This window comes from Salarias fasciatus, chromosome 6 (assembly GCF_902148845.1).
Source record: "Salarias fasciatus chromosome 6, fSalaFa1.1, whole genome shotgun sequence".
NCBI lineage: Eukaryota > Metazoa > Chordata > Actinopteri > Blenniiformes > Blenniidae > Salarias > Salarias fasciatus.
In genome coordinates this window covers 13,302,207-13,329,732 of record NC_043750.1, presented here as the reverse complement: position 1 = coordinate 13,329,732, position 27,526 = coordinate 13,302,207, and the positions used below count along the sequence as shown (strand labels likewise).

The 27,526-nt window shown below is 45.3% G+C and overlaps 2 protein-coding genes across 3 annotated transcripts; both read left to right on the top strand.

The window, feature by feature from the left end:
* The first annotated feature begins 522 nt into the window (after positions 1–522).
* atg4da (autophagy related 4D, cysteine peptidase a) lies at positions 523–8,198 on the top strand. The gene is made up of 11 exons (XM_030094782.1): positions 523–893; positions 2,469–2,748; positions 2,853–2,936; positions 3,247–3,420; positions 3,664–4,009; positions 4,140–4,204; positions 4,341–4,492; positions 4,608–4,686; positions 5,250–5,326; positions 5,469–5,588; positions 6,968–8,198. The coding sequence occupies exons 2-11, from the start codon at positions 2,520–2,522 to the stop codon at positions 7,145–7,147; spliced, it is 1,506 nt and encodes a 501-aa protein (XP_029950642.1). The 5' UTR covers positions 523–893; positions 2,469–2,519; the 3' UTR covers positions 7,148–8,198.
* Positions 8,199–9,441: 1,243 nt separating this feature from the next.
* smarca4b (SWI/SNF related BAF chromatin remodeling complex subunit ATPase 4b) lies at positions 9,442–27,033 on the top strand. 2 transcript variants are annotated; one of them, XM_030093463.1, is made up of 34 exons: positions 9,442–9,529; positions 10,070–10,339; positions 11,105–11,237; positions 11,865–12,413; positions 12,620–12,718; positions 15,612–15,870; positions 16,032–16,158; positions 16,280–16,453; positions 16,624–16,797; positions 16,887–17,060; positions 17,441–17,488; positions 17,590–17,720; positions 18,321–18,378; positions 18,477–18,586; positions 18,713–18,860; positions 18,947–19,110; positions 19,250–19,316; positions 19,844–19,954; positions 20,496–20,738; positions 20,843–20,956; positions 21,241–21,348; positions 21,682–21,768; positions 21,951–21,997; positions 22,088–22,254; positions 22,390–22,553; positions 22,849–23,109; positions 23,193–23,270; positions 23,356–23,574; positions 23,662–23,924; positions 24,294–24,402; positions 24,484–24,585; positions 24,734–24,866; positions 25,025–25,164; positions 25,687–27,033. In XM_030093463.1, exons 2-34 carry the CDS (start codon positions 10,124–10,126, stop codon positions 25,720–25,722), a joined length of 5,013 nt encoding a protein of 1,670 aa, XP_029949323.1. In that variant the 5' UTR covers positions 9,442–9,529; positions 10,070–10,123; the 3' UTR covers positions 25,723–27,033. The 2 variants fall into 2 exon arrangements, with proteins under 2 accessions (XP_029949323.1, XP_029949324.1); XM_030093464.1 differs by lacking the exons at positions 9,442–9,529; positions 10,070–10,339; positions 11,105–11,237; ... (20 more) ...; positions 22,088–22,254; positions 22,390–22,553 and having other exon boundaries at positions 23,001–23,113.
* The last annotated feature ends 493 nt before the right edge of the window (positions 27,034–27,526 follow it).

Sequence of the window (27,526 nt, the reverse complement as noted above, 5' to 3'; positions counted from 1 at the left end):
CAGAACAAGTTTGTGAACTGATTTGTGACTTTATTCTGCTTTTATTCTGCTTTTATTTGCTTGGCTCAATAAAAGTGAGCATTAGTGTGTTGTTTGATGGTAGGATGAGGTATTGCTTGAATGGTAAAATTACTGTCATAAGGGTCTGTTGAGAATGCTCCGCCCCCTCTGTACTGAGACCCACGCTCTGCCACTGATTGAAAGCATACAGTCCCTAGGTTACACCCAGGGCCAATTTGCTTCCCTGCATATTTTATTTATTTATTTATTTATTTATTTATTTATTTATTTATTTATTTATTTGTGTATTTATTTATTTATTGCGGATAGTTTCATTTATTTTATTTTATTTATTTAATTTATTTAAACAGACTAAGCGCTATCTATATTATCGCGTTATTTGCGGCCCAGGTGAGAGATTGCATAACCGTAAGAGTTAAAATTAGCCAATGGCTCACAGCGGATGGCCATTGTCTGAATTCTGACCAATCAGATTTCCCGAGTCGATTTTTTTCAGCCAATCACGGAACACCAGGAAAAGACAACAGGAAGTAACCCACCTCTGCTGTCACAGGGAGATGCTAAAAGCGGCGGACAGAAAACCCGCTGTACGGAGGATTATCTCCGCACGGCGCGTCCACATTACCTCGTTTGTGACATTGTGTAAAGCGTACCGGGCTGGGAGGAGCTGCGTTGTGCGGTGAAGTTGGTAAAATCTACGGGAAGCCCGGTTTCAGTGCCATCGAGGTGACGCCGGGGCTAAAGTTAGCTCGTCCAGCTCGCTGGGATCGGACTACAGTCCTGACAGTCCCGTGTTTCAACGACGGTCACAATCGCCGACATGAGAGAAATAACGACAAGACTGCGACTACTTTAACACGATTTCACTTCGGGTACGTACCATCTGGACTCTGCAGTGTTATTTTAGCTCAATATGCAATGTTTAAAGGACGTGTACGTGTGTAAATGCACAGTAATGAGCGAGGATGATGAACTGAATTTCAGCTGACGCTTCAAAGATAAAACACACGCGCACACACCGTGCCTTTGTGGCGACAGGCAGGATTTCTGCAGCCAGCAGAGCTAATGTTCCGAGCTGCGTCGACGTTAATGTTAAATTACGGCCAGAATCAGATAACTTTCCTTTCTCTAAGGCTAAAAGAGCCCGACATACCGGTTGTCAAATGTGAATCACATGATGTGTGTTGTTCTCTCACAGTCAGTGACTATGTAGTGTGTGTGTGTGTTCCCTTGTGAAACCACTAATCATCAGTTTCAGTGTAGACTGAAGGAATCACTGTACTCTTCTAGAGGGTTTTCATGCATTGTGAAATCAATGGTTAAAAAAAAGGATCACTTCATTTGTGCACTGACTGTGTGAAGTTTACTCACACTTGTTCAGGAAGTGAGGGTTTGAGTTTTGCTTGCAGACGCTAAATCAACCCGACCACAGAAACCTTTTGCATGGGGTTTTAATTAAGGGTGAAAGTCACATTTCATGCAATTTGATCGAAGGAGGGACTTATCTGATGAGGGGAATGTCTCATCTTTGAGACGTTCTTTCATCTTTGTGACATTCACTATCAATGTCACAGGACTCATTATAATTACAGTTATGCATGTGAATAATTGCTCTTATCCATATTTGAGTCCTGACTCCTGATGCTAAGAATATCTGCTGTTGACTGCCGTTTTAAGATGTTCTCAATTATCAGAAGATATCAGGTACCTGACTGTGCAACCAAGCTCTGGGACAGAGTGAGGTGAAACACTTGGACACTAATATTTCAATATTGTACAGTGACTGGGTGGCACTGGTATGCTGTGGTTTGGAGTGTTACCTCACAAAACTAAGAATCAGCCGTGATTCAGGTTTGAATGTTTTGTCTTCAGCAAGTTTCTTTTCCAATCTTCAAGCTTCATCCGTCAATATAGTTACATACTTGTGCAGTTGTTTTCTAATTCTTGATTTGCAAATTATCCCCAAGTCAGTGTTTATTATTGATTGTTACTGTTACTTTCTGTTGCGCTGCCCTTCGCCCCTTGTTTGTTATCGGCTTCAACAATTGTGTCCTTAACGTCACTGTAGTGTTCACCGGCAATTCAAGGATTTATGCGGGACGAGTGTTTGTGAAACGAAACTGCGAAGTTCAAAGACATCAATCAGTGAGCTTATTTTAAAGAGTGAGTCAGTTAAATCTCTCAGATTCGTCTAAGATGTATGACTCACTCGCTTCCCCTTGAATAAGGTAATCAATAACTTTCAAAAAATGTAACGGTGGGGGAAAAAGACAAACACTGTGGAGACTAATTCATTCAAGAAGTGTCAGGTACAAAAAAGATCACGAGTGTAGGGAGTTGAACAGTGTCAGGCAAAGTATAAGAAGCATCGCGGTAAAGAACGAAACGGTATTTCAAGTTAATTATTTACAGTCCCTTACGTCTTTCTTCTGTTTCTGCCCCATCAGTTCTGTGTTGCAATGAGAAGCAGCGGCGTCCAGCTCTGAAGGCTCGGTGCGATGAACTCGGTATCGCCTAGTGCGGTGCAGTACGTCGGGGGAGTGATGCAGGATGAGCTGGTGGAGAGCCGGAGGCAGCAGCCGCAGCAGCAGCAGCCTCTGGAGCGGCAGGGCAGCTTCGGTCTCAGGCTGCCTCAAAATGATGCCAGCAGAGAGGCAGCCGGAGAGCCAGACGAGATGGACAAACTGAAAGCCAAGCTGATGTCAGCGTGGAACAATGTCAAATATGGTTTGTACTTAGTGTTGGTGAATAATGACTGTAGATTACAGGAAGAACTGCAGCTTTTGCATATTCTTCGGCCAGCTTCAGTTTTCTTTTCTCTGTTTTTGCAGGTTGGACTGTGAAGTCTAAAACCTCCTTCAATAAGAATTCCCCTGTCATTGTTCTGGGACACTCGTATTTGCTCAACAGCGAAGGTAAACTCCACTTCCCAAAAAAACATCAAACTAGTAGAGAAACTGAAACTTCAGGATGAGCAGACGTCGCAGGTGTTGCAGTAGACAGTAGCGGCTCACACACTCTTTCCTTTGTGAGAGCTTATTTGGTTCAAAATAAAACTGAGCACTGAGGGAAATAGGACTGTTTCCCTTTTCTTTGATTTTGAGCTGACTCATATATGGAACTGAGTATTTTCATTTTGACTGAACGGCAAACATGGCAACTTACTTACTTTACTTTACAGTAAACAAAATCTAAAAGTTGTTTTTGTTTCCACCTCCATCTCAGATGAAGTGGAGCGGTTCCGGCTGGCTTTCGTGTCCAGAATCTGGCTCACCTACAGGCGGGAGTTCCCTCAGCTGGAAGGTTCCACCTGGACCACCGACTGCGGCTGGGGCTGCATGCTGCGCAGCGGGCAGATGCTGCTGGCGCAGGGGCTCCTGGTCCACCTAATGCCCAGAGGTTTGTGTCTGCATGTTCTACACACACACTCGTTGGTTTTTGCTCTCACATTTTGCTATCTCATTATACTGTATTACTTTTGTGTTTATTTACTGCTGGCTGTTTATTGTCAATGCCCTCCTTTTTATACTCGGTCTGTTTCCAGTGTATTTTATGTTTGGTTAACATTTAAAGAAATCTAATCTCAAAGAGTACCTCGCTTTACTGAGCTATTAAAACAGGCCTCTTTTGTGTTCTGCACAGACTGGGTGTGGCCAGATGCTCAGCAGCTGACCGACGTGGACTTTGAGGTCTTTCGACCACGGTCTCCAGCCCGGGCTGCAGGGGTCCCCATCCCGTCCTTTGGCTCGACACGAGCGCCAAACACTCCAGAGAAATCACACAGCCAGGCCCCGAGAACCAGCCAAAAGAAAAGAGCCGAGTCCGTGAAGGACAGACAGGCAGAGCCCGTTCACTACAAGCTGCTCACCTGGTTTGGAGATCAGCCCCCTGCGCCGTTTGGCATTCACCAGCTGGTGGAAATTGGCAAAGGTTCAGGAAAAAAGGCTGGTGACTGGTACGGCCCCTCCATAGTGGCTCACATACTAAGGTACGGCTTTCTTTGCTTAGGGAGGATATAATTTTGGAGGTGTGGCTTCACAAAAAGCATTTACACATTTAATGTAGTTATGTGTTTGTAAAAATATCACATCTTTCCTCTTTCTTTTTTTCTGTGCCAGGAAAGCAATGGCTAAAACCTCTGTGATCCAAAACCTGGCTGTATATGTGGCTCAAGACTGCACAGGTACGATGTACAAATAGTATATTTGCTCAGTTTAATCATTGATTTTCAGTTTTCAGGTATGTCAGTAATCATTTCTTAGGACTAGTGTGTACACTGTGGGTCGTTTCATGTTTTTTGTCCTGAATGTTCCCTCCAGTGTATAAGGAGGATGTGGCCCGTCTGTGTGATATGTCACCGAGTCAGAGTCCTGCTGATCCAGCCAGCCTGGGCTGGAAGTCCGTGATCATTCTGGTGCCGGTACGCCTGGGAGGGGAGTCCCTCAACCCTTCATACATCGAATGTGTCAAGGTTTGTGGTTCTCCGTCGTCACTGCACTCGTTCATCTAACCCTCAGTGAGGTCTGGAGTGAAGTTTCTTTAGGAATTTAAATGAATGTAAAGTGGAAACATCCGCTTCGTTTCAGAACATCCTGAAGCTGGATTGTTGTATTGGAATAATTGGAGGGAAGCCGAAGCATTCACTCTACTTCGTTGGCTTCCAAGGTAAGAAAAGATATTTCCTTGTTCTTGGATGAATCGCAGGAAGAAAAGCTCCCTTGATGTTTTTATATTGCGAGTCAATCAATCAGCTGTAAGGCAGAACAGCCAACATCCTGCTCTTGTACTGAGCCTGTTGTGCTGTTAAAAAATGCACCTTTCCAGTTGTTTGTCTCCAGACAACAGAAAGCCTGAAACTGTTTGTGATAGCTTTTGTTGCACTTCAAGGGGAAAGAAAACTGCCTTAAACCGATCCACAGAGCAAACGTTTCTCCAAGTAATCTTACAGCTAAGGGATGATTTGTTTTCTTTCTGGAACAGTGATCCTCGAAATGTTCTTGGAAAAAGAAGCAACTTTCATGAACAAAACTTGATTGTGATGGGGTTTTTTTTTTTTTGGTTTTTTTAAGTGAGAGCATTTTTGTCGTCAGTGTTGTTGTTGTGTAGCGATTGTCACTTTCTTTCAGGATTATTTCTTCAAAGATGTAAAAAATTAGGCAATAGCATCACAGATCCGTTGAATCAACTGATTATATATCTAAAAATGTTGATTCGTCCTTCCCTTGCAGATGAGCAGCTGTTGTATCTGGACCCTCACTACTGCCAGCCTGTGGTCGACGTCTCTCAAGCCAACTTCTCTCTGGAGGTGGGTTGTCTTCTCCAAATGCCTGATTTCAGCAGTGTGATCGTCTCACCCAGCATTCGTTTGTCCATACAGGTTTATTATGTCCACTTGACAGCATTAAATGTTCACTGCATGATCCGAGTCTCCTTTTATCATCCTGCAGTCCTTCCACTGTAGCTCTCCTAAGAAGATGCCCTTTAATCGGATGGACCCCAGCTGCACCGTTGGTTTCTACGCCAAGAACAAGAAGGACTTTGAGTCTCTGTGCTCTGCTGTTAGCATGGTGAGTCTTTACAACCTCTACCTACAACCTAAAGTGGGGTAGCGTTTTATTTAGCTCCCAGTATGATGCCAAGTTTGGAAGAACGAGGACACGAGATCCTCAGACACAAGGAGAACATGTTGTGTCTTGTGATCTGAGGACACTGAGTCATCAGGTGCACGTCAATAAACGGTGACTGGCAGGAAAATTGATCAGCCAGCTACAGGTGCTTGAGGTTGTTGTTGTTTGGGCTGTGGAGACGCCACCAGCAAAGCAGGAAGTGTGAGGAATGAGGTCAGGACACTGCAGGATGCTCTTAAAACCCTTTAGAACAGGGAAGTATTTGAAAACTTGGACACTATTGCACTGTAAAATGGGTGTGTGTCCATGTATTGTGAAGCAAGACCGAATTACTATGAAACATTTTTCCACGCGCTCTGCATTCACAATCCGTACGTCTGCGGAGCTCTTCGGCATGAAATGCCCGCCTGCTGGTTCACTACCGATGTAAATTAGCAAGAAAAAGCTCAGTTATCGAGAAGAACAAACACAGTGACATGAACGTCATCTACATCAGTGTTTGTGTGAATAAATCATATCAGTGTACTCGATAAGATTATTGTTTACAGCGTGTCCTCTCCATATCCTGTGTCTACAGAGCATCCCTGTCCCTTTACAGTTTTTTAACTGCGTCTTTAACAGTGTCATCTCTCCATTTGACAACAAAGACTTGTTCTTTACAACCCTTTTCAAAGTGTGAGTCTTGTCAAAGGAGTTTGTCATGATCGGACTTTCCAGTTATTGTTGATGGTTTCCAACAAAAGAGTTACAGATCGTAGAGTCTCAGCTTCATTGTTTTTTGTATCGTTTTAATGTGTTTTCTCTGATTTCAAGATAAACTGAGACATTTTATATTGTGCACTTCTTATACATTACTCTTGCTTTGATTGACAATAACCTCCTGGGCAACCAACAGATAGTGAGAAAGTAGTTTTACATTTCTTTATTTTAGGTTTTTTTTTTTTTTATTACTCAAATACTATTTAGTTTTTAAGTGTCGTAATAGCTTTCCTTCATTTTCTTGGTAGTAAATTCATAAAGTAGGAAATAGTTCCTCAAACCTAAGTTAAATAAATGTGTTTATTGTTCACTCCAGCTACGATTTGCCTCATGGTAGTTTGAACTGATGTAGTTTTTGTGTTTTTTGGACAGTTCAGTGGAAGTGTGAGGTTAGATCTGATGACATGTTGCAACACCGAGTAACCTCAGTTTGCTGATTAGTGTTTTTCCAGTGCCTTGCTTTAGGAATCGGCTGAAAGATGTATTGCTGTGTAATTTGTTTCACTTGTCTCTTCTCATTTTGGGATCACGTTTTTAATTTGCGTTTCTCGTTCTCTCAGGCTCTTGCCTCGTCAAAAGAGAAGTACCCCATCTTTACCTTCGTAGAAGGCCAGAGTCAGGACTATGGGCTGGAGGGTCACAGCAGCAATCACAGCAGCCCCCCAGCCCACATTTTACCTCCGGCCAGACCGGGCCTGAGCAGCAACAGAAGGAGCAGCGACGAGTTCGTCTTCCTCTAAAGCTCTCCCTGCTCCGGCCTGTAGGGGGCAGAAGTGGACAAGCTATTTCTTGTGAAGAAAATGAGAACTCCTGTTGATGATACAGCTGTCAGGTGATATGACTCTTTGAACTTTGCTCCCCCCTCCCTGCTGTCTTCGCCTCCACCTTAGTGGGAATCATAAGCTAGCAGGACTTCTGTGGGCCGACTGGAGCACTGCTTTACCGGGTGAGGAGGATGGCCGATTGGACCTTGGTTGGAAGTGCTTCTTCTACTTGAAGTTTCCAGGATTCACTCACAGAAATGGAAATTCAAAAAAACAACAACAACAAAGTCGATTACATATTTACTGAGCATACTGGACAGACGGAGGTGGGCTGCCTCACATTGTTCTTGTATTATATGCCATCTGCTGTACATCTCAATAATTTCCACTTTGTACATTTATTTATCAAGTTCATGAATGTGTGTGTTTGTATGCACGCGAGTGCCAGGTTTGTGTAATTTATTTGTTCTGTCTATAATTGTACAGAGTTGAAATCTGTTGCGTTGCAGGAGTCTGACTTTCTCCGCAGAGCCGTGTGTTTCGCTCAACTGTTGTAGTTTGGCCTGAATCTCAGGGCAGATGACCTGAGGGCCTCTCTTCCACACACCTCCAGCTTCATCTCATCATTATTTATAATTAAGAAAATGAAACACTCCCAGAAATCTCCTGTTACGTTTTTCCCGCTGCTTCAAGAATTAATCAGAGTCCCAGGTTGGCTGTGGGAGAAATTATCCTCTCAGCTGGAGGTGGAAATGGTTCTTTACCTGCTCGTCTCATCCAGCGGAGCTGCAGAGATAACTGGACATGTCTTCAAAACATTTCTGGCTCAGCACAGGTTTTAGAGTTTAACTCACACAGCCAAGGCAATAAAACCGACTCAAGCTGAAGGGTTTTTTTTGCTCAATCGTGAATCATATGTTGCAGTGGTTTTTTTTTTTTTTTTTTTTTTTGCATAAGAAGCTACTGCAAGTTGCACTACTACTGTTTTGGGGATTATTGTTCTGATTAAACTTCAATCACTGGATTTATATTTTACTTGTGTCTTATTCTTTGCAGGTTTTTTTGTTAAGTCATGGTTCTAAACACGAGGATGTTGTTTCCTCTGAGTGATATGCTCGGTGAGTTTTAACTGGTTCTGCAGTTCATCAAATGGAATCAGTCGAGAACTCACCTTTCCAGGAGAAAATAACCGTGTCAGGTATGTCGATAAATGGGGACAATCTTTTGATTACAGTCGATTGCAGTAGTTGGATAAATGACTTTTCTTTAACTATGAGAACATTACATTTCAGCATCTGAGAAATATTTATTTTTCAAAGATTTTTATTTTTGTTTTTTACTTTTTTCCAGGACTTTTTTTAGTTTAGCACACCAGAAACTAGGGAATATGGCAAGCGTATGCAGAGACGTTGTAACAGGTGTCAGATCTGTTCAAATCATATTAAACACACTATTTCAGTGAACAACTGTGCTGTCCAAATCTTTAACACGGTGTGGGATGTTGCTGAAGTTGAGTTTATTCAAGTGGTTTTATTCTCTGTCATCAATTACAAAGGAAACATGACAAAAAACATCACATTTTCTTCAGCAAAAATAAAAACACATCTTTTTATATCATTCTTCAGAGCAGTCTTGTTAGTATATTTCTTTTATTTCAGTTCATTTAGACAAATTTATTCTATACTCACTCAGTACAAGTATATGCCTTTGATTCATGATTTCAGTACTTTTTTTTTTCTCACCACAATGGGAGGACTTTTCTTTTCTGGACACTTCACTGGACATTGCTTTGGGAGTTGGGTAAAAAGGACTTATTATGCTACAACTGGCATGTTCTGTCCTACTATGTGTTCCTCTGAGCTAAAATGAGGTTAAAACACCTGTAGCAGCCATTAATGTGATACCAACTAATAATTATTTTAGCAATTTAAAATGGCCAAAAATTTAGTAAGCCATTACACTAATGAAGTAGCAGTAATAAGTGCTTTGCAAATTGTAGCCACAGCAACAAATAATGTAACATATAAATAAGAAAGCATTTCATAATGATAAGCATGTTTCTTTTTTTAAAACCATTTCACATTTAAATCGCCAAAAATAATGTATTATTGACAGGTATTAAGGTATTTATTGGTACACAGACGAATGATTTAAAGTCAGTGTGTCATTTATTATTTGAGATGATATTTAAGAAGGGTAATAGATCCAGTCTGGATGCACACAGCCTCGTCGGAGCTGCGCGCACATGCGCAATGACGCACAGCCGTGACTAGACATTCGGTCATAGGAGCGGTGGAGGGGGGCGCTCGAGCCACGTCGGTGAAACAAATCAACGCTTGAAGGCAGATTTCAAACCGGGTGAGTAGACTAATTGCGACAACTGCTCAGTCTTCTTTTATATCCCCTAAAAACCAGCCCGGGAACGCAGAAATGCACGCAGGAGTGCGTGTCCCGTTGATGCGGGTAGGTCAGTCGCACAAGCACAGTCCGCCATTCCCTTCTTTATATTTAACGAGACAACCCTCCCATGGTCTTGGCGAGGAGATTCTCGGCTGCAGGGACTCATGTGCATAATTTACTGTTTTTCCCCGTGTTCAGTTCAAGTCCAGTGGCGGACAGCTGCGTTATTGCATTTGCGCGCAACGGGTGATTTGGTGCAGCGCAGCAGGAGAATGGAGAACCCTCCTCTGATAACGCGTTGCTCAGAATTCACCCATATTCTGCAAATACTGTGTTCCCCTTTCACATTTAATAAAAGCATTTAATAAAAATCCTCATTGACATTGAGTTTTTAAATTGTAATTTTCAAAAAAAAAAAAAAAAAAAAAAAGCCTCAGATAAGCAGACATGCCATGCCACATTTCTGAGTTTTGCAGAAATATTTTCCCTTTGTCCTCTCTCTCATTTCTCCCAGGTCCCTTCTGCTCATCCTGGAGCAGGAGATCCAGGGAGATGTCCACGCCAGACCCCCCCATGGGAGGCACCCCTCGACCAGGCCCGTCCCCTGGTCCCGGTCCTTCCCCTGGTGCAATGCTGGGTCCCAGCCCTGGTCCCTCCCCAGGCTCCTCTCACAGTATGATGGGCCCCAGCCCTGGTCCTCCCTCCTCTGGACACCCCCAGCCAGGGCCCTCTGGTTATGGAGCGGATAACATGCATCCCCTGCACAAAGTAAGGACCTTCCAACAGCAGCAGGCCTGCTGAGACGTCCAGCTCTGCCGCTGATTCCCTTCATCCTGTTGGAAACTGCAATGATTCACACGTAGTTCAGGTTTCAAAAAGATCTGAACTTATCTGTAACATGCATCTTTGCAAAGATTTTAAAGAATTAACATCTTCAAATAGACACATGTGAAAATCACTGATGTTTGGTTCATTTTAATGTGTTTATTTTCTTATGTTTAAGGTTCACGGTGCATTTTAAAGATGTTATGCTTAATTGTACTATTTTCTTTATGCAGTCGTTATGCTACATCCAGTGTAAAAAAAATCCTTTGGAAAACCAAGATCTCTCAGTAAAATGATGTGTATTTTTTTTTTTAAGTTGTAATGTTTTGTGGTAAAGGAACTGTCCAAATGTAGTCATGATTTACAGAGAATCATGTCTTTCATGTGTTTCCCCTCAATAACTTTCTGATAATTATTACAGCACAGTGAAGCCAGACTGAGACAAATGTTTTGCAGCTGTCACTGTAGTTTTAACAATTGGTAAAGCTGATGTTGTTTTCTCATTTTTTAAAGATAATTAAAAACGTGCACAATATTCTGATCAACATAAGATAAGATATCATATCTTACTACTGTACCACTGACATTCTCCAATTATCTTTATGCTCTTGCAACTCCTGCTGTTTACACATTTCCTGAGCAAAGACAAGATGTTGCAGGTTCGTTTTTAGATTGGAATTGTGACGCACTGTTTATCTTCTCCCACAGCCCATGGAGGGCTTGCACGAGAAGAGTTTGAGTGAGGAGAGCCGCTTCAGTCAGATGAAGGGACTGTCTATGAGGCAGGGCGGGCACAGCGGCATGGGACCCCCGCCCAGCCCTCTGGACCAACACTCGCAAGGTGGGAATCTTCATTTTAAGTAACTGAATTCTTTCCAGCGTTGTGTAAGACGGTGGTGTGATTTGAACGTTGCTCTGCGGCGATGTCACGCGGCCTGACACACACGGGGAGTGTTTCTGCTGTCACAATCTGTGATCTCCAGCGTGAACTAATGACTCCTGACATGCGTTTGATAAATCAAATCCTTTTAAACAAGCAGAGTCACAGGTCGAACAGCTTGAATTATGCTGGATTAAATTCAGGTATGAACTTTTCAGTTTGGCCTCCGCTTTGCTGGCTGCAGTGATGAAGACATGATTCATTCAGCTCTGAATCAGAGCTGAAAAGCTGTGCGAATGGCTGTCTTGCTGGATTTAGCGTTATTTGTTGTGCGTTTTGCTGTGACTTCTGGCACCAGAAATCTTTTACAGTCTAGGAAAGAAACTTGACTTTGTGGCCTGAAGTTCCTTGAGAGGATAGAAGTACTAGCAGAGAAGATTTGGAAAATCAACATTAATTGTCAGAGTGCATTAAGTCTTGTAAATAATCTAAAAACATAAATTTAATCACTTTGTTTTCTTGATTTATATTTTGTATATTTTCAGGACTCGAATAGATTGACACTCTCAGCATGTCTGTTTCTTCCAGGCTATCATTCTCCGTTAGGTGGCTCTGACCACTCCAGCCCCGTCCCTTCAAATGGCCCCCCCTCCGGCCCACTGATGCCTTCATCGTCTTCCTCCTCCTCCTCTGGTGGTCCTGGCTCCGCCTCAGCACCTTTAGATGGCCCCAGTGGAGATCAGCACACACTGGGCCCCAATAATCGTCCCGGCCCTCCTGTCACTTCTGGGCCAGGCCCCAGTCCCGGACCCAGTCTTGGCTCCGGTGTCCCAACCCTTGGTCCTGGCCTTGAAACTAGCGGGCCCACTGTTCCTGGAGGTCCCGGCGGCCCGACTCCCTTCAACCAGAACCAGCTTCACCAGCTCAGAGCCCAGATCATGGCCTATAAGATGCTGGCCCGAGGACAGCCGCTGCCAGACCACCTTCAGATGGCTGTCCAGGGAAAGAGGCCCATGCCGGGGATGCAGCAGCAGCAGCCCATGCCCACCCTGGCTCCAGGAGCTGGAGGAGGGCCAGGAGGTGGTCCAGCAGGACCGGGGCCGGGGCCAATGGGATCAGGCTACAGCCGAGCTCATGGTGAGCATGCCCTGACCGTGACTGAAATGCTGATGTAAATGTCACTGGCTGATGGGTAAATGGTAAAAAGAAGACAAATTTATATCCTGATGTGATGTCAATTGCAGATATTCTTAATCCCCTACAGTTTGTTCAGATTAAATGACTTGTCCTGTAACTGTGATTTACAGCTTCAAAACGCTTTTCTGTGTGTTTATATTTGCCAGGAATGATGGGTCCAAATATGCCGCCTCCAGGTCCATCAGGGACCCCAGCTGGGATGCAGGGACAAAACCCCAATGGACCTCCCAAGTCCTGGCCTGAAGGTATGTTTTGCTTCGGGAAGGTCTTATGAAACCTGTTCTAACCCTGCAGGAGCACCTTCGTTGAAACTTAGCTCAGTTATTGATCGAAGAAACACAGAGTGAGTGTGTGGCGGCGGGGCGTGGCCCAGCTTGTATGCATGGCAGAGGGAGAGGGGAGGAGCTGGAGGAAGCTGGGGAGAGGAGAGTGTGGGGGGATGATTGCTCTCAGGTGTGAGTAGTTAGTCCTCTCCCCCTCCTCCCTCTCCCAGCCTCCAGGAGGAGGACACAGGAGGAACCCAAAGACGACCCAGAGAGAGTCTGAGGAGACAGACTGCAGCGTACGGCTGGCGTCTGGACGAGCTGCAGGATGTGGAGCTGGAGGCTGCCTGAAAGAGGGCCTCCAGCGGTGTGTTTGGTTTTTGGTGTCACCTGGGGGTAAGTCCGAAAAGGCTCCCCAGGTGGCAGAGCTTTGTGTTTTTGGTTTTTGCTCAGAATAAAAGACTTGAACTAACTATGGGCTGCGTCCAGTCACTGCGGCGGAACCCGGGGACGGCCAGTGGGCCGTCACAGTGGCGCCCGACGTGGGGCCGCAGGAGGAAGACACAGCCTGTGGAGCTGGGAGAGATGCTGGGCAGCGCGATGGTGGAGATGGCGCTGCAGAGGCAGGAGCAGCGGTACCTGGAGGCGCTGGCGGCCAGGCAGGCCGAGCTGCTGGATCGGCTGCTGTCCTGCCCAGAGGGCGCATCCCACATTGACGGCGGCGAGGGTGTGCCGTGCAGCTTCTCCACGGGGGGACCTGGGCGGCATCAACAACAGTGGCGGCCCGCCTCACAGCTTTGCAGCGGGGGGGCTGGTGATCGGCAAGTCACCCTGGTGGCCGTCCCTCTGAGAAGTCCTGTCTGTGAACCTCTCTCTCTCTCTGTCTTGCACTGGGTGGAGGGTTGGGGCCATTTTATCTTTCGGATACTGCCTCCTGGGATGCCCATTCACCCTCTGCTTGCGCTGCGCTTTGCACCAATGGCCCCACCGCATGGACGATGCCAACGCCCGGACCACCCGGTGGCATCTGGCTTTAGAGCCCGTTAAGGTCCAGGTGGTCCTCGGGGCAGGGCCGCAGATGGCTGTGGTGGGCGTCTTCTCCTTCCCCTGTGGCTGGGGGTAAGGGGGGGTAGTCGGCTAGGCCGGTCAGCTCCCTGGCCTGAGTGTGGCAGTGGGGGTATGTGGGTATGTGTTTTTGGTGTCACTTGGGGCTGAGACTGAAAAGGCTCCCCAGGTGGCAGAGCTTTGTGTTTTTGGTTTTTGCTCAGAATAAAAGACTTGAACTGACCATGGGCTGCATTCAATCACTGCAGGGGAACTCGGGGATGGCCAGTGGGCCGTCACGTAGCCTCTTTTCCACCAAACCAGTTCCCGGGCCGAACCGGGGCCTGGGGCCAACCTGGTTCAAATCCAGGGCCTGAAAAACCCTGCTTTGGTTTTCCACCGCACTGCGGCCACGGAGGGGGAGGTGGAGGCGGAGGTGGAGCGATGTCATCGCGTCGTTGCCGAACGTCAGTTCCAGTGGTGGCCGGTGGCGAGGGGCGACGGCGGGAGCACTTGTTTTGTCCCCCTACACCGCGAGTGGCGCGCGGCGTTAGTTCACTGACGCATTGGCGGGAGCACTCGTTTCCACACCCGCGCATTCCAGGCGGGCAGTGTTGAAGAAACCAGTTTATTGGAAATATTCGTGGAAACGAGCGCTCCGCCAATGCGGAAGTGAACTAACGCCGCCCGCCACTCGCGGTGTAGGGGGACAAAACAAGCGCTCCCGCCACCGCCCCACGCCACCGGCTGCCGACTCAGTACAGTGGTATGAAAAAGTATCTGAACCTTTTGGAATTTCTCACATTTCTGCATAAATCACCATTGAATGTGATCTGATCTTTGTCAAAATCACACAGATGAAAAAACAGTGTCTGCTTTAACTAAAACCAACCAAACATTTATAGGTTTTCATATTTTAATGAGGAAACAATGACAGAAGGGGGACGAATAAGTAACTGAACCATCACATTTGATATTTTGTGGCCCCCCCCCCCCCCCTTGGCAGCAATAACTTCAACCAGACGCTTCCTGTAGCTGCAGATCAGTCTGGCACATCGATCAGGACTAATCTTGGCCCATTCTTTTCAATTCCAAAAGGTTCAGACACTTTTTCATACCACTGTATGTTATCGCATACAGTGCTGCTCAGCCAGAGTTTTTTATTTTTTTTTTTTATTGCAAGAATGATCAAAAATACAAACACATTGGCATTCACATTTTACACTGAAATAATCCAAGGCCTATTAAACTAGACACATATCCACACACACACACAAACACACACACATTACCGCCCAGCCGGAGTGTGTTCAGAGATCACCTATCGCCGTAACTCCGCCCCCAGGGCCGGGCTCAGTCGATGAGTGGCAGGGGCCTGATCGGGGCCTGATCTGGCCCAGGAAGAAAGTGATTCCTGAAAAGCCCCGGTTTTTGGGAGCTGGAGTTGGCGCGAACACAAGAACCGGTTCAATTTTGGGTGCCGACCCCGATTTGGCCCGGGAACCGGTTTGGTGGAAAAGGCCCCTCTGGAAAACTAGATGTCTTTATACTCATGTCAACCTGCTATTACACTAACATTTATAATTCATCTTTTTTTTTCTTATTTGCATTGTTAAAAACAATGATGCTCACAATATATGTCTGGTAAAATTATGACAGTGAGAAAATATTGAGCATTATAGTAAAGATTAGATTACAGCTTCAGAGTTGCAGTATAGGATATTCTGTCTTCCTGTCCTGACTGCCTTAAACAGCGACACATATAGTACTAACTCTCATCGCCGGTTTTGTCTTGAGATGTACCTGACTCTGTCACTTGGCTTTGATCCAGGCCCTTTGGTGAACGCAGCAGCTCCATCCAACGCGCCGCAGAAGCTGATCCCCCCTCAGCCCACCGGGCGGCCCTCTCCTGCGCCCCCCTCAGTCCCCCCGGCCGCCTCTCCGGTGATGCCGCCGCAGACCCAGTCTCCCGGTCAGCCGGCTCAGCCCACTCCCATGATGCCTTACCACGCCAAGCAGAATCGCATTACACCCATTCAGAAGCCGTGCGGCCTCGACCCGGTGGAGATACTGCAGGAGAGGGAGTACAGGTACAGCAGGAAACGCTTGACTCTCTCATCTTTGGTTCTTTGAGAAGAAAAATCATTAAAATTTATTTCTATTATAACAATTTTTTTTTTTTTTTGTGTGTGTGTGATCGAAGCCGAAGAAAATTCACGGTGAATGAGTCTCGCTCTGCTCTTCCCTCCAGGCTGCAGGCTCGTATAACCCATCGCATTGCTGAGCTTGAGAACTTGCCAGGTTCTCTCGCAGGCGATCTACGTACCAAAGCTACCATCGAGCTCAAAGCGCTCAGACTACTGAACTTCCAGAGACAGGTGGATATCCCATCTTTACCTTTAACCTCTTAAAACGATGCGTCTTCTCACGTCACTGTGTATCCGACCTTCACAGCCTGTGTGTGTTTTCAGCGGACGTGGCTCTGCTCTCTCTCCGCAGCTGCGTCAGGAGGTGGTGGTGTGTATGCGGCGCGACACGGCTTTAGAGACCGCCCTCGACGCCAAGGCCTACAAGCGAAGCAAGCGCCAGTCTCTGCGAGAGGCTCGCATCACGGAGAAACTGGAGAAACAGCAGAAGATCGAGCAGGAGCGCAAACGCAGACAGAAACATCAGGTAGACGACAAACGGAAATCACTCCGGAGGACGGTTTTTACAAAATACAATCTAAAAGAATCAAGAAATGAATTGAACAAAAACAAATGTAACAAAAGCCTGATTGATACATTTTGATGTATTTCTTTTGAGTCACTCCTGTTTTTTCTGTATTTTTTTTTTAACACCAGGAGTATCTTAACAGCATCCTCCAGCATGCCAAAGACTTCAAGGAGTACCACCGTTCAATCACCGGCAAAATTCAGAAACTGACCAAAGCTGTGGCCACGTATCATGCCAACACTGAGCGAGAGCAGAAGAAGGAGAATGAGCGCATAGAGAAAGAGAGGATGAGGAGGCTCATGGTGAGAAAAAAAACCCCCAACATATTAATAAACGCATTTACCTGGGAGACAGCCTCTTCCATACTCTGTAAATGTTTTGATGTTAACAGGCAGAGGATGAGGAGGGCTACCGTAAACTGATCGACCAGAAGAAGGACAAGCGTCTGGCCTACCTGCTGCAGCAGACGGATGAATATGTCGCTAACCTCACCGAGCTCGTCAGAGCCCACAAAGCTGCTCAGGCCCTCAAGGAGAAGAAGAAGAAAAAAAAGAAAAAGAAGAAGGTAAGAAGAATGTGATAAATACACTGGTTCTGTATCAAAAACACTTAATTTCAGACTTAAATGTGTGTTAGAGAATTGAATAGATGTTGTCTTGAGCTGCATCTCCTCAAAAAAACACACATTTATGTAGTTAAAACATAATGAGGGTGTATTTTGTTATTGAATCTTATCTCTCTTTGGTCTTTTTCTTGGGGTCACGGAAATGAGAACAGAATCTGATTTCAGCTGGTGAAGATTAGCAGATCCTGACATGGATACTAATATCAGTGTAATCCGCATCACTTCACTCTCTGTTACAATCGGGATACGAGATGGAAGCTGTGTGCCGATGCTGTCTTCTGCTTTACTCATCCCTCAGTACTATATTTGCCCACCTACAGATGGAGAACGCTGAGGGTCAGACTCCTGCCATGGGGCCTGATGGAGAGGTGAGCTTTGACAAACGCTTCACAGATATAGGTACCGATGAGTAGTCTGAGCCCGATTGTGTTAGAGTACACTATAAACATTTCCTCTGCTCCTCGTGCAGCCTTTGGATGAGACAAGTCAGATGAGCGACCTTCCGGTGAAGGTCATCCATGTGGACAGTGGGAACATCCTGACTGGGGTGGACGCTCCCAAAGCTGGACAGCTGGAGACCTGGCTGGAGATGAATCCTGGGTGAGGCGGAGCAGAGAGAGAGGAAGAGCTTTCACACTTGTGTCAGTTAATCTTTGTAGAAAAGAATTTCATGCTCATTTGACCTGAACTGCTGCCCAGAGTTTAGCACTGCGAGGCGGTCTTTTATGTCTGAATGGATTAGCAAGCTGTCACAGATCACTCCTGACTCTTGTTTTGATCCACTTCACCCCTGAATGTACTTTCTTCTTTTACATTTCAGTGTTGAATGTCTTACACAGACTAGCTTCAGTCTTATGAAGCAACAGTCTTCCCGTTATTTTCTTTAACTCTCTTCTCAATTTTTCCTCACTTGTCTGCTCCTCTTCTCAATTTACAAACTTCTCTATCTCCCGTTGTCCTTGTTTGTGGTGTTGTCTTCCATCTTCTCGTTGCACAGCCTCGCCACTCACCAGTACCACCCTATCTTTATCCTTCGTCACTTCAGCCTGCTCTTCATCTTTCTCAGTCTGGTCCCTCTACGTCAATTTATTCAACTTGATACCATGTGAAAACAAAGTTTTCAGCTAAAGCGTTGACAGGAGGGCTTTTGAAAGACAAGACCTTGTTTTAATGTATTTAATTTGACTTGTCGTTGTTCAGATATGAGGTGGCTCCTCGATCTGACAGTGAAGACAGCGAGGAGGAGGAAGAGGAGGAGGTAGGTCTCAACACACAGAGGGACATGCTGATTCGAAGGTGTTTTCATACTTGTTATTCCAATGAGTGAAAAAGCAGAGTGGCACTGGTGCTTGGCAGGAGGAGGAGGAGGAACCGCAGCCTTCTTCCACTCCTGTAGAGGAGAAGAAGAAGATCACAGACCCTGACAGCGAAGACGTGTCGGAGGTGGATGTCCGACACATCATCGAGTACGTCCCTGTCCATTTTAACTGCCACTTGCTTCTCTTCAGTTCCGTTTGTCTCTCCTCTTAACATTTCAACCAGTTTGACAAGTGCAAGCTCCAGTCAGGAGGGTGAATTTCTTCCTATTGCAGGAACGCGAAGCAGGACGTGGACGATGAGTACAGCGGCGCGGCGTTCGCCCGAGGACTCCAGTCGTATTACTCGGTGGCCCACGCCGTCACGGAGAAGGTGGAGAAACAGTCCAGCTTGTTGATAAATGGACAACTCAAGCAGTATCAGGTTAAGAGTTTTGACTTGCTGCGCTCTGCAGAAACGACAATCTTTGTCTGCTCATCTAAATCATTATTGTCTCCTCCGTCTTTTAGATTAAAGGCTTAGAGTGGCTGGTTTCTCTGTACAACAACAATCTGAACGGGATCCTGGCTGACGAGATGGGCCTGGGAAAAACCATCCAGACTATCGCCCTGATCACATACCTCATGGAGCACAAACGTCTCAACGGACCCTACCTCATCATTGTTCCCCTCTCGTAAGATAACCGCGCTTACCTGTAAAAATAATTTACATGTTTATTGTCTACATCATCATTACGCCTGTTTTTTAAATGAAATGAAAAAGGGACTTTGAAGAAATCAGAAAATGACAACTGAGCTGTCTTTGGTTGACAGAACTCTCTCTAACTGGGTGTATGAATTTGACAAGTGGGCACCGACCGTCGTGAAAGTGTCCTACAAGGTGAGTTATTCCAGAAACCTTACTTTTTTATTTCCTCCTTTTTGTTTGTCTGTGCTTTCTGTCCTTTTCTCCAAAGCAGGGGTCACTTTGAGGAAATTGCCTCAGCTTTGCACAGGAGACTCTCCGTGTTGATTAAGTGACTGATTCATTTCATGTTAGTAGTTCAGAGTTAAAGCCGTTTTTACTGTGACCACACGTGTCATTTTTGCAGGCAATTTTCTAAGAAATTGTGAAGGTAATTACTTAGAATGTGTCATAAATGTTAACATCGACTAATGATGAACAGATTAGACTGAAAAGAAGTCAGAGTTCAGGGTCTCCTAGGACTCATAAAACAAGCTGACAGTGACTGATGGCTCTCCATGCTTCTTATGGCTAAAGATTAGAACCATGTTGCAAAGAAAGCTCACTTTGATTTTGCCATAAAGATGTGTGTCACACATAACATATCAGGACTTTACGTATATTAATATATCTCTGTTACTCTGATGGTTGAAGAGGTGATTCCGGGTTTATTTGTCTTTCAGGGTTCTCCAGCTGCTAGAAGAGCTTTTGTTCCACAACTGCGAAGTGGAAAATTCAATGTGCTGCTCACCACTTACGAGTACATCATCAAGGACAAACAAGTGCTAGCGAAGGTGAATGAAGACGAACAGGCACAGATACACGGAGGAAGTCACTTTGATGTTTTTTTCCCTCAGCACATGCACAGATGATAATGTTTTTCTGCTTTTTATTTGACTCTTTGAGGTTTTCATGGGTGTTTTTTGTTTGCTTGTTGGCTCCCGAAATCCCCGAAATTCCTCAAAGTATTTTGAGTTTGGCCAATCTGACCCCCCACTGTGCTGCGTCTCAGTTCTCTCCCCTAGGTACTGCAGCACATTGACACGGCCTGTAAACCACGTCTCCCACTGTCCTCTGTGACCATCATGCTGCTATGCACTCATGTTGTCATATAGGGTTCCTGACTGTGCTTTCAGGTGGGTGTTGTAGTCCAGGCAGGGGTTTCCCATGTGGTGGCTCCAGGCTCTGGTCTGGGACTGGTTTGAGTCATGAGAACGAAGTGGACAAGAAATCATCCCTTGATTACTTTTTTTACTTGGCTGGGATGGACAGAAATTATAAGACAGGATACTGAGTGTGTAGCTTTATTTGAACACACTGTCCTCTTTAACCCAGATCCGCTGGAAGTACATGATTGTGGACGAAGGCCACCGTATGAAGAACCATCACTGTAAACTCACCCAGGTCCTCAACACACACTACCTTGCTCCGCGACGAGTCCTGCTGACGGGGACGCCGCTGCAGAACAAACTCCCCGAGCTGTGGGCACTGCTCAATTTCCTGCTGCCCACCATCTTCAAGAGCTGCAGCACCTTCGAGCAGTGGTTCAACGCCCCGTTCGCCATGACCGGAGAGAAGGTGTGCAGCACAGAGGGACACAGCCCGGAGCATGTTAAGTAGCTTGCAACAGCAACCTTTCCTGCCCTAAAGCATGTTAAGTTTCCATTTGTGTCATTATTAAGGTGGACCTCAACGAGGAGGAGACCATCTTGATCATTCGGCGTCTCCATAAAGTGCTACGCCCTTTCCTGCTGCGGCGACTAAAGAAAGAAGTGGAGGCGCAGCTTCCAGAGAAGGTATGCCTGCCCTCGTTTAACACACAGGCTCCTTTGAAAAGACACCAAAGGTAGAAACGTACTCTGCAATGTTTTAATGAGATGCTGAGAACAAGAATAAATTTAGACATGAGCACTAACTATGAGCATTTCATCCTCTTGTGAAGTTACTTTCCAGGGTCTTAAAAAAGACAAAAGAATTACCTTCATGTTTTCACACATATTAGAGAGGATGAATATCAAGAAGTCAGCTGTCATTCCAGGTTTTACTCTGTTCTAATGGATCCTTGTTTTGTCTGCTTCAGGTTGAATATGTGATCAAGTGCGACATGTCGTCCCTTCAGAGGGTCCTGTACAGACACATGCAGGCCAAGGGTGTCCTGCTCACTGACGGCTCAGAAAAAGACAAGAAGGTGAATGCATTACCATCGAGGGTTAAGCTTAGGATGGCATACTGACAGAACTTTACCAAAATAGATCTAAATAAATATGTTAAATTTAGATTTTAAAGCAGGAAACAGCAAAAGTGGCATGAAGCTGTTTATTTGGATTTAGGTAAGTTTTGTTTTGCATGAAAGCTCTTGAGCAGTATTTTGAACTGTACGATAAACTGAATTCTAACTTTTACATGTGATGGTTTTCATACCAGTACTCTGTAACTCAGCAGTGCATTGAGATGAAACTGCACCACAGTTTTTCAAACACAAATTAAAGAGCTTAGATGTTGTAATCTTTTCCATTACCAGGGCAAAGGAGGAACCAAGACACTGATGAACACCATCATGCAGCTGAGAAAGATCTGTAACCATCCGTATATGTTTCAACAAATAGAGGTAAGATCAAGACTGAAAAGCATTATTTATGACAGACGTAGAGTGATTTCTCATCTTAACATTGTTATGCTTTTGATGGTTGAAAGTGGCTTCCCATATCCAGAAAACCCTTCTTTATTTCGACTTTCTGATGAACAGATGGCAGATTGATTAAATGGTGCCTTTTTAATTGTTTTGTGCAGGAATCTTTCTCAGAACATTTAGGATTCTCCGGGGGGATCGTTCAGGGGTGAGCGCTGATTTGATTTTGGGTCACGTTCGCGCACACACGCACACACACTGTTTCTGATGTAATCGGGTCCGTCTGCCTCTCCGTCAGCCCCGACCTGTATCGGGCGTCAGGAAAGTTTGAGGTGTTGGATCGAATCTTGCCAAAGCTGAGAGCTACAAACCACAAAGTGCTGCTCTTCTGCCAGATGACCTCCCTCATGACCATCATGGAGGATTACTTTGCCTACAGATCCTTTAAGTATCTGCGTCTCGATGGTGAGCCACCGGAATGTATCTGTGCTGTGCTGTTCTAGCTCTACGGGGCCATAATGGCTCCCATCGGCTTCTTCTTTATATTTTTCTTTGATAACTTCTTCCACTTGCTGTCTTTCCTTGTTTCTTGCTGTCCAGGCACTACGAAAGCTGAAGACAGAGGAATGTTACTGAAGACCTTCAATGATCCGGAGTCTGAGTACTTCATCTTCCTGCTGAGCACCAGAGCTGGAGGCCTGGGCCTCAACCTGCAGTCTGCCGACACCGTGGTCATTTTTGACTCTGACTGGAACCCACATCAGGTGTGAGCAACTTTTATCTTCATGAAGAAAAGCTACGTTTACCTGCAATTTGAAAAAGTACTTTGAGTTTGTTGTTTTAGCATCTACAAGCAAGTCTGCAACTCTACAGCAGACATCACACATGGACAGATTGACGGATTGACTTACATTCTTTGAGAATACTCTGAAATTTTTCCTTAAAAGGTTGAGATTCTTCCTTCGCGTGTTCACCGTTAACTGTCACCTCTCTGGCAGACGGAATTGCTGCGATGGGACTCAAAATATTGACCTATTTCTTTGCTCATGTGTTCTCGAGGACCTGCAAGCTCAGGACCGAGCGCATCGCATCGGTCAGCAGAACGAGGTGCGCGTGCTGCGCCTCTGTACGGTCAACAGTGTCGAAGAGAAAATATTGGCAGCAGCTAAATACAAACTGAATGTGGATCAAAAAGTCATCCAGGCTGGCATGTTCGACCAGAAGTCCTCCAGCCACGAGCGCAGGGCCTTCCTGCAGGCCATCCTGGAGCACGAGGAGCAAGACGAGGTCTGGGGTCAAGAAGTCTGTCTACGCATGAACGTGTGTGCGTGCACCAGCAACACACAAATTACAGTGAGTGCTCTCTTATGGTCTCCACGCCAATGTGTGTCTGCTGTATTCAGGAGGAGGACGAGGTGCCGGACGACGAGACGGTCAACCAGATGATCGCCAGGAGCGAAGAGGAGTTTGACCAGTTTATGGTCGGTGTTTGTGGTTTTAATCATGAGTGGCGGCTCCAAACTAAACGTTGCAAAAAAAAATTGGGGGTTTTTTCCTCTTTCCCAGCGCATGGACCTGGACCGGCGCCGCGAGGAGGCCCGCAACCCCCGCAGGAAGCCCCGTCTGATGGAGGAGGACGAGCTGCCCACCTGGATCATGAAGGACGACGCCGAGGTGGAGCGGCTGACCTGCGAGGAGGAGGAGGAGAAGATGTTCGGGCGGGGTTCTCGGCAGCGGAAGGAGGTGGACTACAGCGACTCGCTGACAGAGAAGCAGTGGCTCAAGGTGCTTCTGGGTCCAGGCCGACAGGCGGACTTCAGAATATGATTTACTACTAACACACAGGTTTTTCATCGTTTTCTCTGCATGCAGGCGATCGAGGAAGGTACCCTGGAGGAGGTGGAGGAGGAGGTCCGTCACAAAAAGACGACCCGCAAGAGGAAGAGGGACCGCGACCTGGACCTCCCCGGCCCCTCGTCCTCCTCGGGGAGCCGCGGGCGAGGGGACAAGGACGACGACGGGAAAAGACAGAGGAAGAGAGGAAGACCTCCCGCCGAGAAACTCTCTCCAAACCCTCCTGCCCTCACCAAGAAGATGAAGAAAATAGTGGATGCTGTCATCAAATACAAAGACAGGTAAAAAAACAAAAATCAGCTTCAACTGTAGTTTCTACCACATGCATTGCTTGAGAACAAAAAAGGTTTGTTTTGGAACATTTTGCTAGCATGCATTGTATTCCAAGCAACAGGTTACTGTGTGAAAATATTAGGATTTTGGATATATTAGGACTTCATGCATTTATTGTTGCATTGTGGTAATTTTGAAATTTGTTTAAAAGTTAGGAAATTCCGATCTAATCTGATACCCGATCGAAGGATAAAACAGCTTGATGTTGATAATATTTCAGTTCCTGTTCATAGAAGACAACTGTTGACTTCTTATGTTTCAAACTGAATGAATTTGTATCAAGACATTTAGAGTTGTAACGACTGACCGTCCTGCAGTGCCAGCGGGCGTCAGCTGAGCGAGGTCTTCATCCAGCTGCCGTCCCGGAAGGAGCTGCCAGAGTACTACGAACTCATCCGCAAGCCGGTGGATTTCAGGAAAATTAAAGTAAGAGCAGGGAAGGTTGTTCCTCTGGGAAACATCGTCTCCTTTGTGCAACGTGACGTCCTTATGGTGTCTCCGCTGCAGGAGAGAATTAGAAGCCATCGCTACCGCAGCCTGGGCGATCTGGAGAGAGACGTCATGCTGCTTTTCCAAAACGCTCAGACCTTCAACCTGGAGGGATCGCTGGTGAGAAACCCAGACCAGCGCCTGCTCTCTTCAGCTTGGATTGTTAATACAATGTTATCAAAGCCTTGATGAAGCACGTCTCCATATTCCAGCTGCACGTTCCCTCTGGCGTCAGTTCCTCCCTTTGAGTTTCGTCTGCTTCATACAGATATATGAAGACTCCATCGTGCTTCAGTCGGTGTTCACCAGCTTGAGGCAGAAGATCGAGAAGGAAGAAGAAAGTGATGGAGAGGAGAGCGAGGAAGAGGAGGAGGAACAGGAGGAAGGATCAGAGTCTGAATGTGAGAGCTTTTTGAAGGAAACATTTGTGCTTTTTTTCTCTGGAAATGTGTTACTTTCTCTTCCTCTTTTCTCAGTGTTATAATGAAAGACTGGATAATCGGGTTTTACCTCCAGCTTTTCTTCTGTAAGCACGTTGTTTGTGTGTGTTTGGTTCCAGCTCGCTCGGTGAAAGTGAAAATCCGCCTGGGCAGAAAAGATAAAGGTGGCGATCGGGGAAAAGGGCGCAGCAGACGAACGGGACGCACCAGAGCCAAACCTGTGGTCAGTGACGATGACTCAGAGGATGAGCAGGAAGAGGTGAGAGTGTGTGTGTTTGTTATAATTCCCCTTTAAACAATCCTGTTTCATCACTGTAACTGATGAGTTTTTGCACATTATTTCATTTTCTTAGAAACTGTTTGCTTTGTATTTATTGGGATTATCACATTGATGTAAAGCCGAAGTTGTTTACAGCTACGACTAATTGAATACATCGAGATCTGCTCCAGCACCTGCAGGAAGATGTGAGATCGCGTCGCACCCAGTTTTAAAGCAGGGTGGTTGCTTTAGATCTCCGTCTCTTTGCTCCACTGCACCCGACAGTGGATTTGTTAAAGCATTTCTATAAAGTTTTATGCCACTTTTATTTCAGTCGCCTATTGTGAAACAAGAGAACACCCGCAATTTATAAGATTCTACAGGGCCCTATACAAGTGTAGGGAGTCACAATGAGATGAACACAGGGTGCTGTGGTCTCTGCATCTGCATCCATCTCTTAAACTTTGTTAATTCAAATAAGTAAGGTTTGTCTTTTTCTTTTTTTTCCCCCTCCTTCTTTAGGAACGTTCCCCCAGTGCCACTGACGAGGAGGTCTGAGCTGACGCAGGGTTTAAAAGAGGGATGAAGGCAGAGCTGCACATAATTTATTAATTAGATCACATAATATAGACTTAATTCATGTTATTTAGGATTTATTTTTCCTTTTTGTTCTGCTGAGACTTAAGTTGAAAAACTGTCACAGGGGGATCAAACGAGCTTTTAATCTTTTTGTGCTGTTTCTCATCAATGTTACCAGTACTGCGGTCAGTGAGTACAGGTAGACAAAAGAAAATACTTGAATGAACTCAACAGTCTCACCTGTTTACATGTTCAAGTAGAGCGGCTCAGAAAATAAGTAGTCGTTCAGGCTCCTGACAGGAAATGACAAGTTGGTAGGTAAATTAAACGGCAAAAAAATCGCTTGCAGCGTAAAATGTACTAATGGGATGTATTTAAGTGTTCCTTAAATAAGAATAATGCAAATTCCCTGAAGTGATTAAAATTTCAAAATGACTATTGTCATAGTTAAAGTCTGTATGGATTTTTATTAAAACCAGTTTTGAAGCATTTAGGGAATATTTAGGGAATTGTTCATAACATCATATTTAGTAGTTCCATCTAAATGAATTGACCCTTGTAAGTCTTTTGTAAAGTGTAGTTTTGCCTGTCATGACAAATTCTCCATGAAGACTCCTCATTTTCTTGATATATTTATTGTCTGTTTATGCACCAGCATCCTCGAACAGCAAAAGCTCTAGCTGAACTCATGACATCAATACAAACACATTATATGGTGTTACAAAACCATGTCTCAGTGACTTCTAAAAGCTAATCATAACTAATACTGAGTGAAAGAGGAGTTGATATAACTGTATTACATTATTTATAAAGATGTTTTTACCTGTGAAACCTGTTATGAAGTCTTTCTAGTTATTTGAACATAAATAAAAACAAACCAGTCGAATTGGAAATAGTATGAATCAGTAATGTGGAGTGAAGAAATCCTGAATGTAAACAGAAAATGTTTTCACCCTCTGCGGAGCTGAACCTCACCTCGCCTCACCTCGCCTTGGATCTGGACATAAACAGCCCTGACATTTCACCTCTGTCTCACTCGGGGTCGAGTTCCGCCTCCGTGGAGCCACTGTGATTGCTGAGGTGTGTGTTGTTGCTCCCTTCCTATTTGAGTTGGAGACGCAGCCTCCTGCCGGCGCTTCCACACTCCTCACACGCTGTTGAGCAACTGGCCACAGTTATTTGACTGAGGTTGAACCGAGCCGAGGCCGGGCCGCTCTCTAGTATTGTATATATGGAACAGCATCAACACAACCTGGATCGCCATGCTGCTGCTCTCCTCTTACACTTCCAGTAGAATATACCTGTTGATTGTACTCTTTAAGAATCATGAAATGTTATTTCATCAAAAGAACACTGTAACTTTTACTTGCTTCTAATTTGTTGTGTAGTGATTTTTTTTTTTTTATTTTAGTTTTCAGACCTCTTTTATCTACTTTGGCACTTTTTTCTTTTTCGATTTCAAGACAAAGGACCAGAGGGACGGCGGCTCTTCTCTGCTTGTGAATGCCTCGCGGCTGTACGGTGTTGGATATGCTGTAAAGAGTATTTTTCAGAGTACAGTGTCAATGCACGCGTGTACAGCTTTCGAGTTCAGTGCTGTACTTTTCTCATTATGGTAGGTAACTAGCGTCAACCAAAGCATCAGTGTTCTCTCCAGTGAATGATCTGAACCGTGTGTGTTGTGTTGTGTCACCGTCTGTGGTACAAAACAATAAAACGATGACATTGTGCATTTATTAAAGTGGAAATTATGACTCAATGCTTGGCAACTAACGCCTCTGAA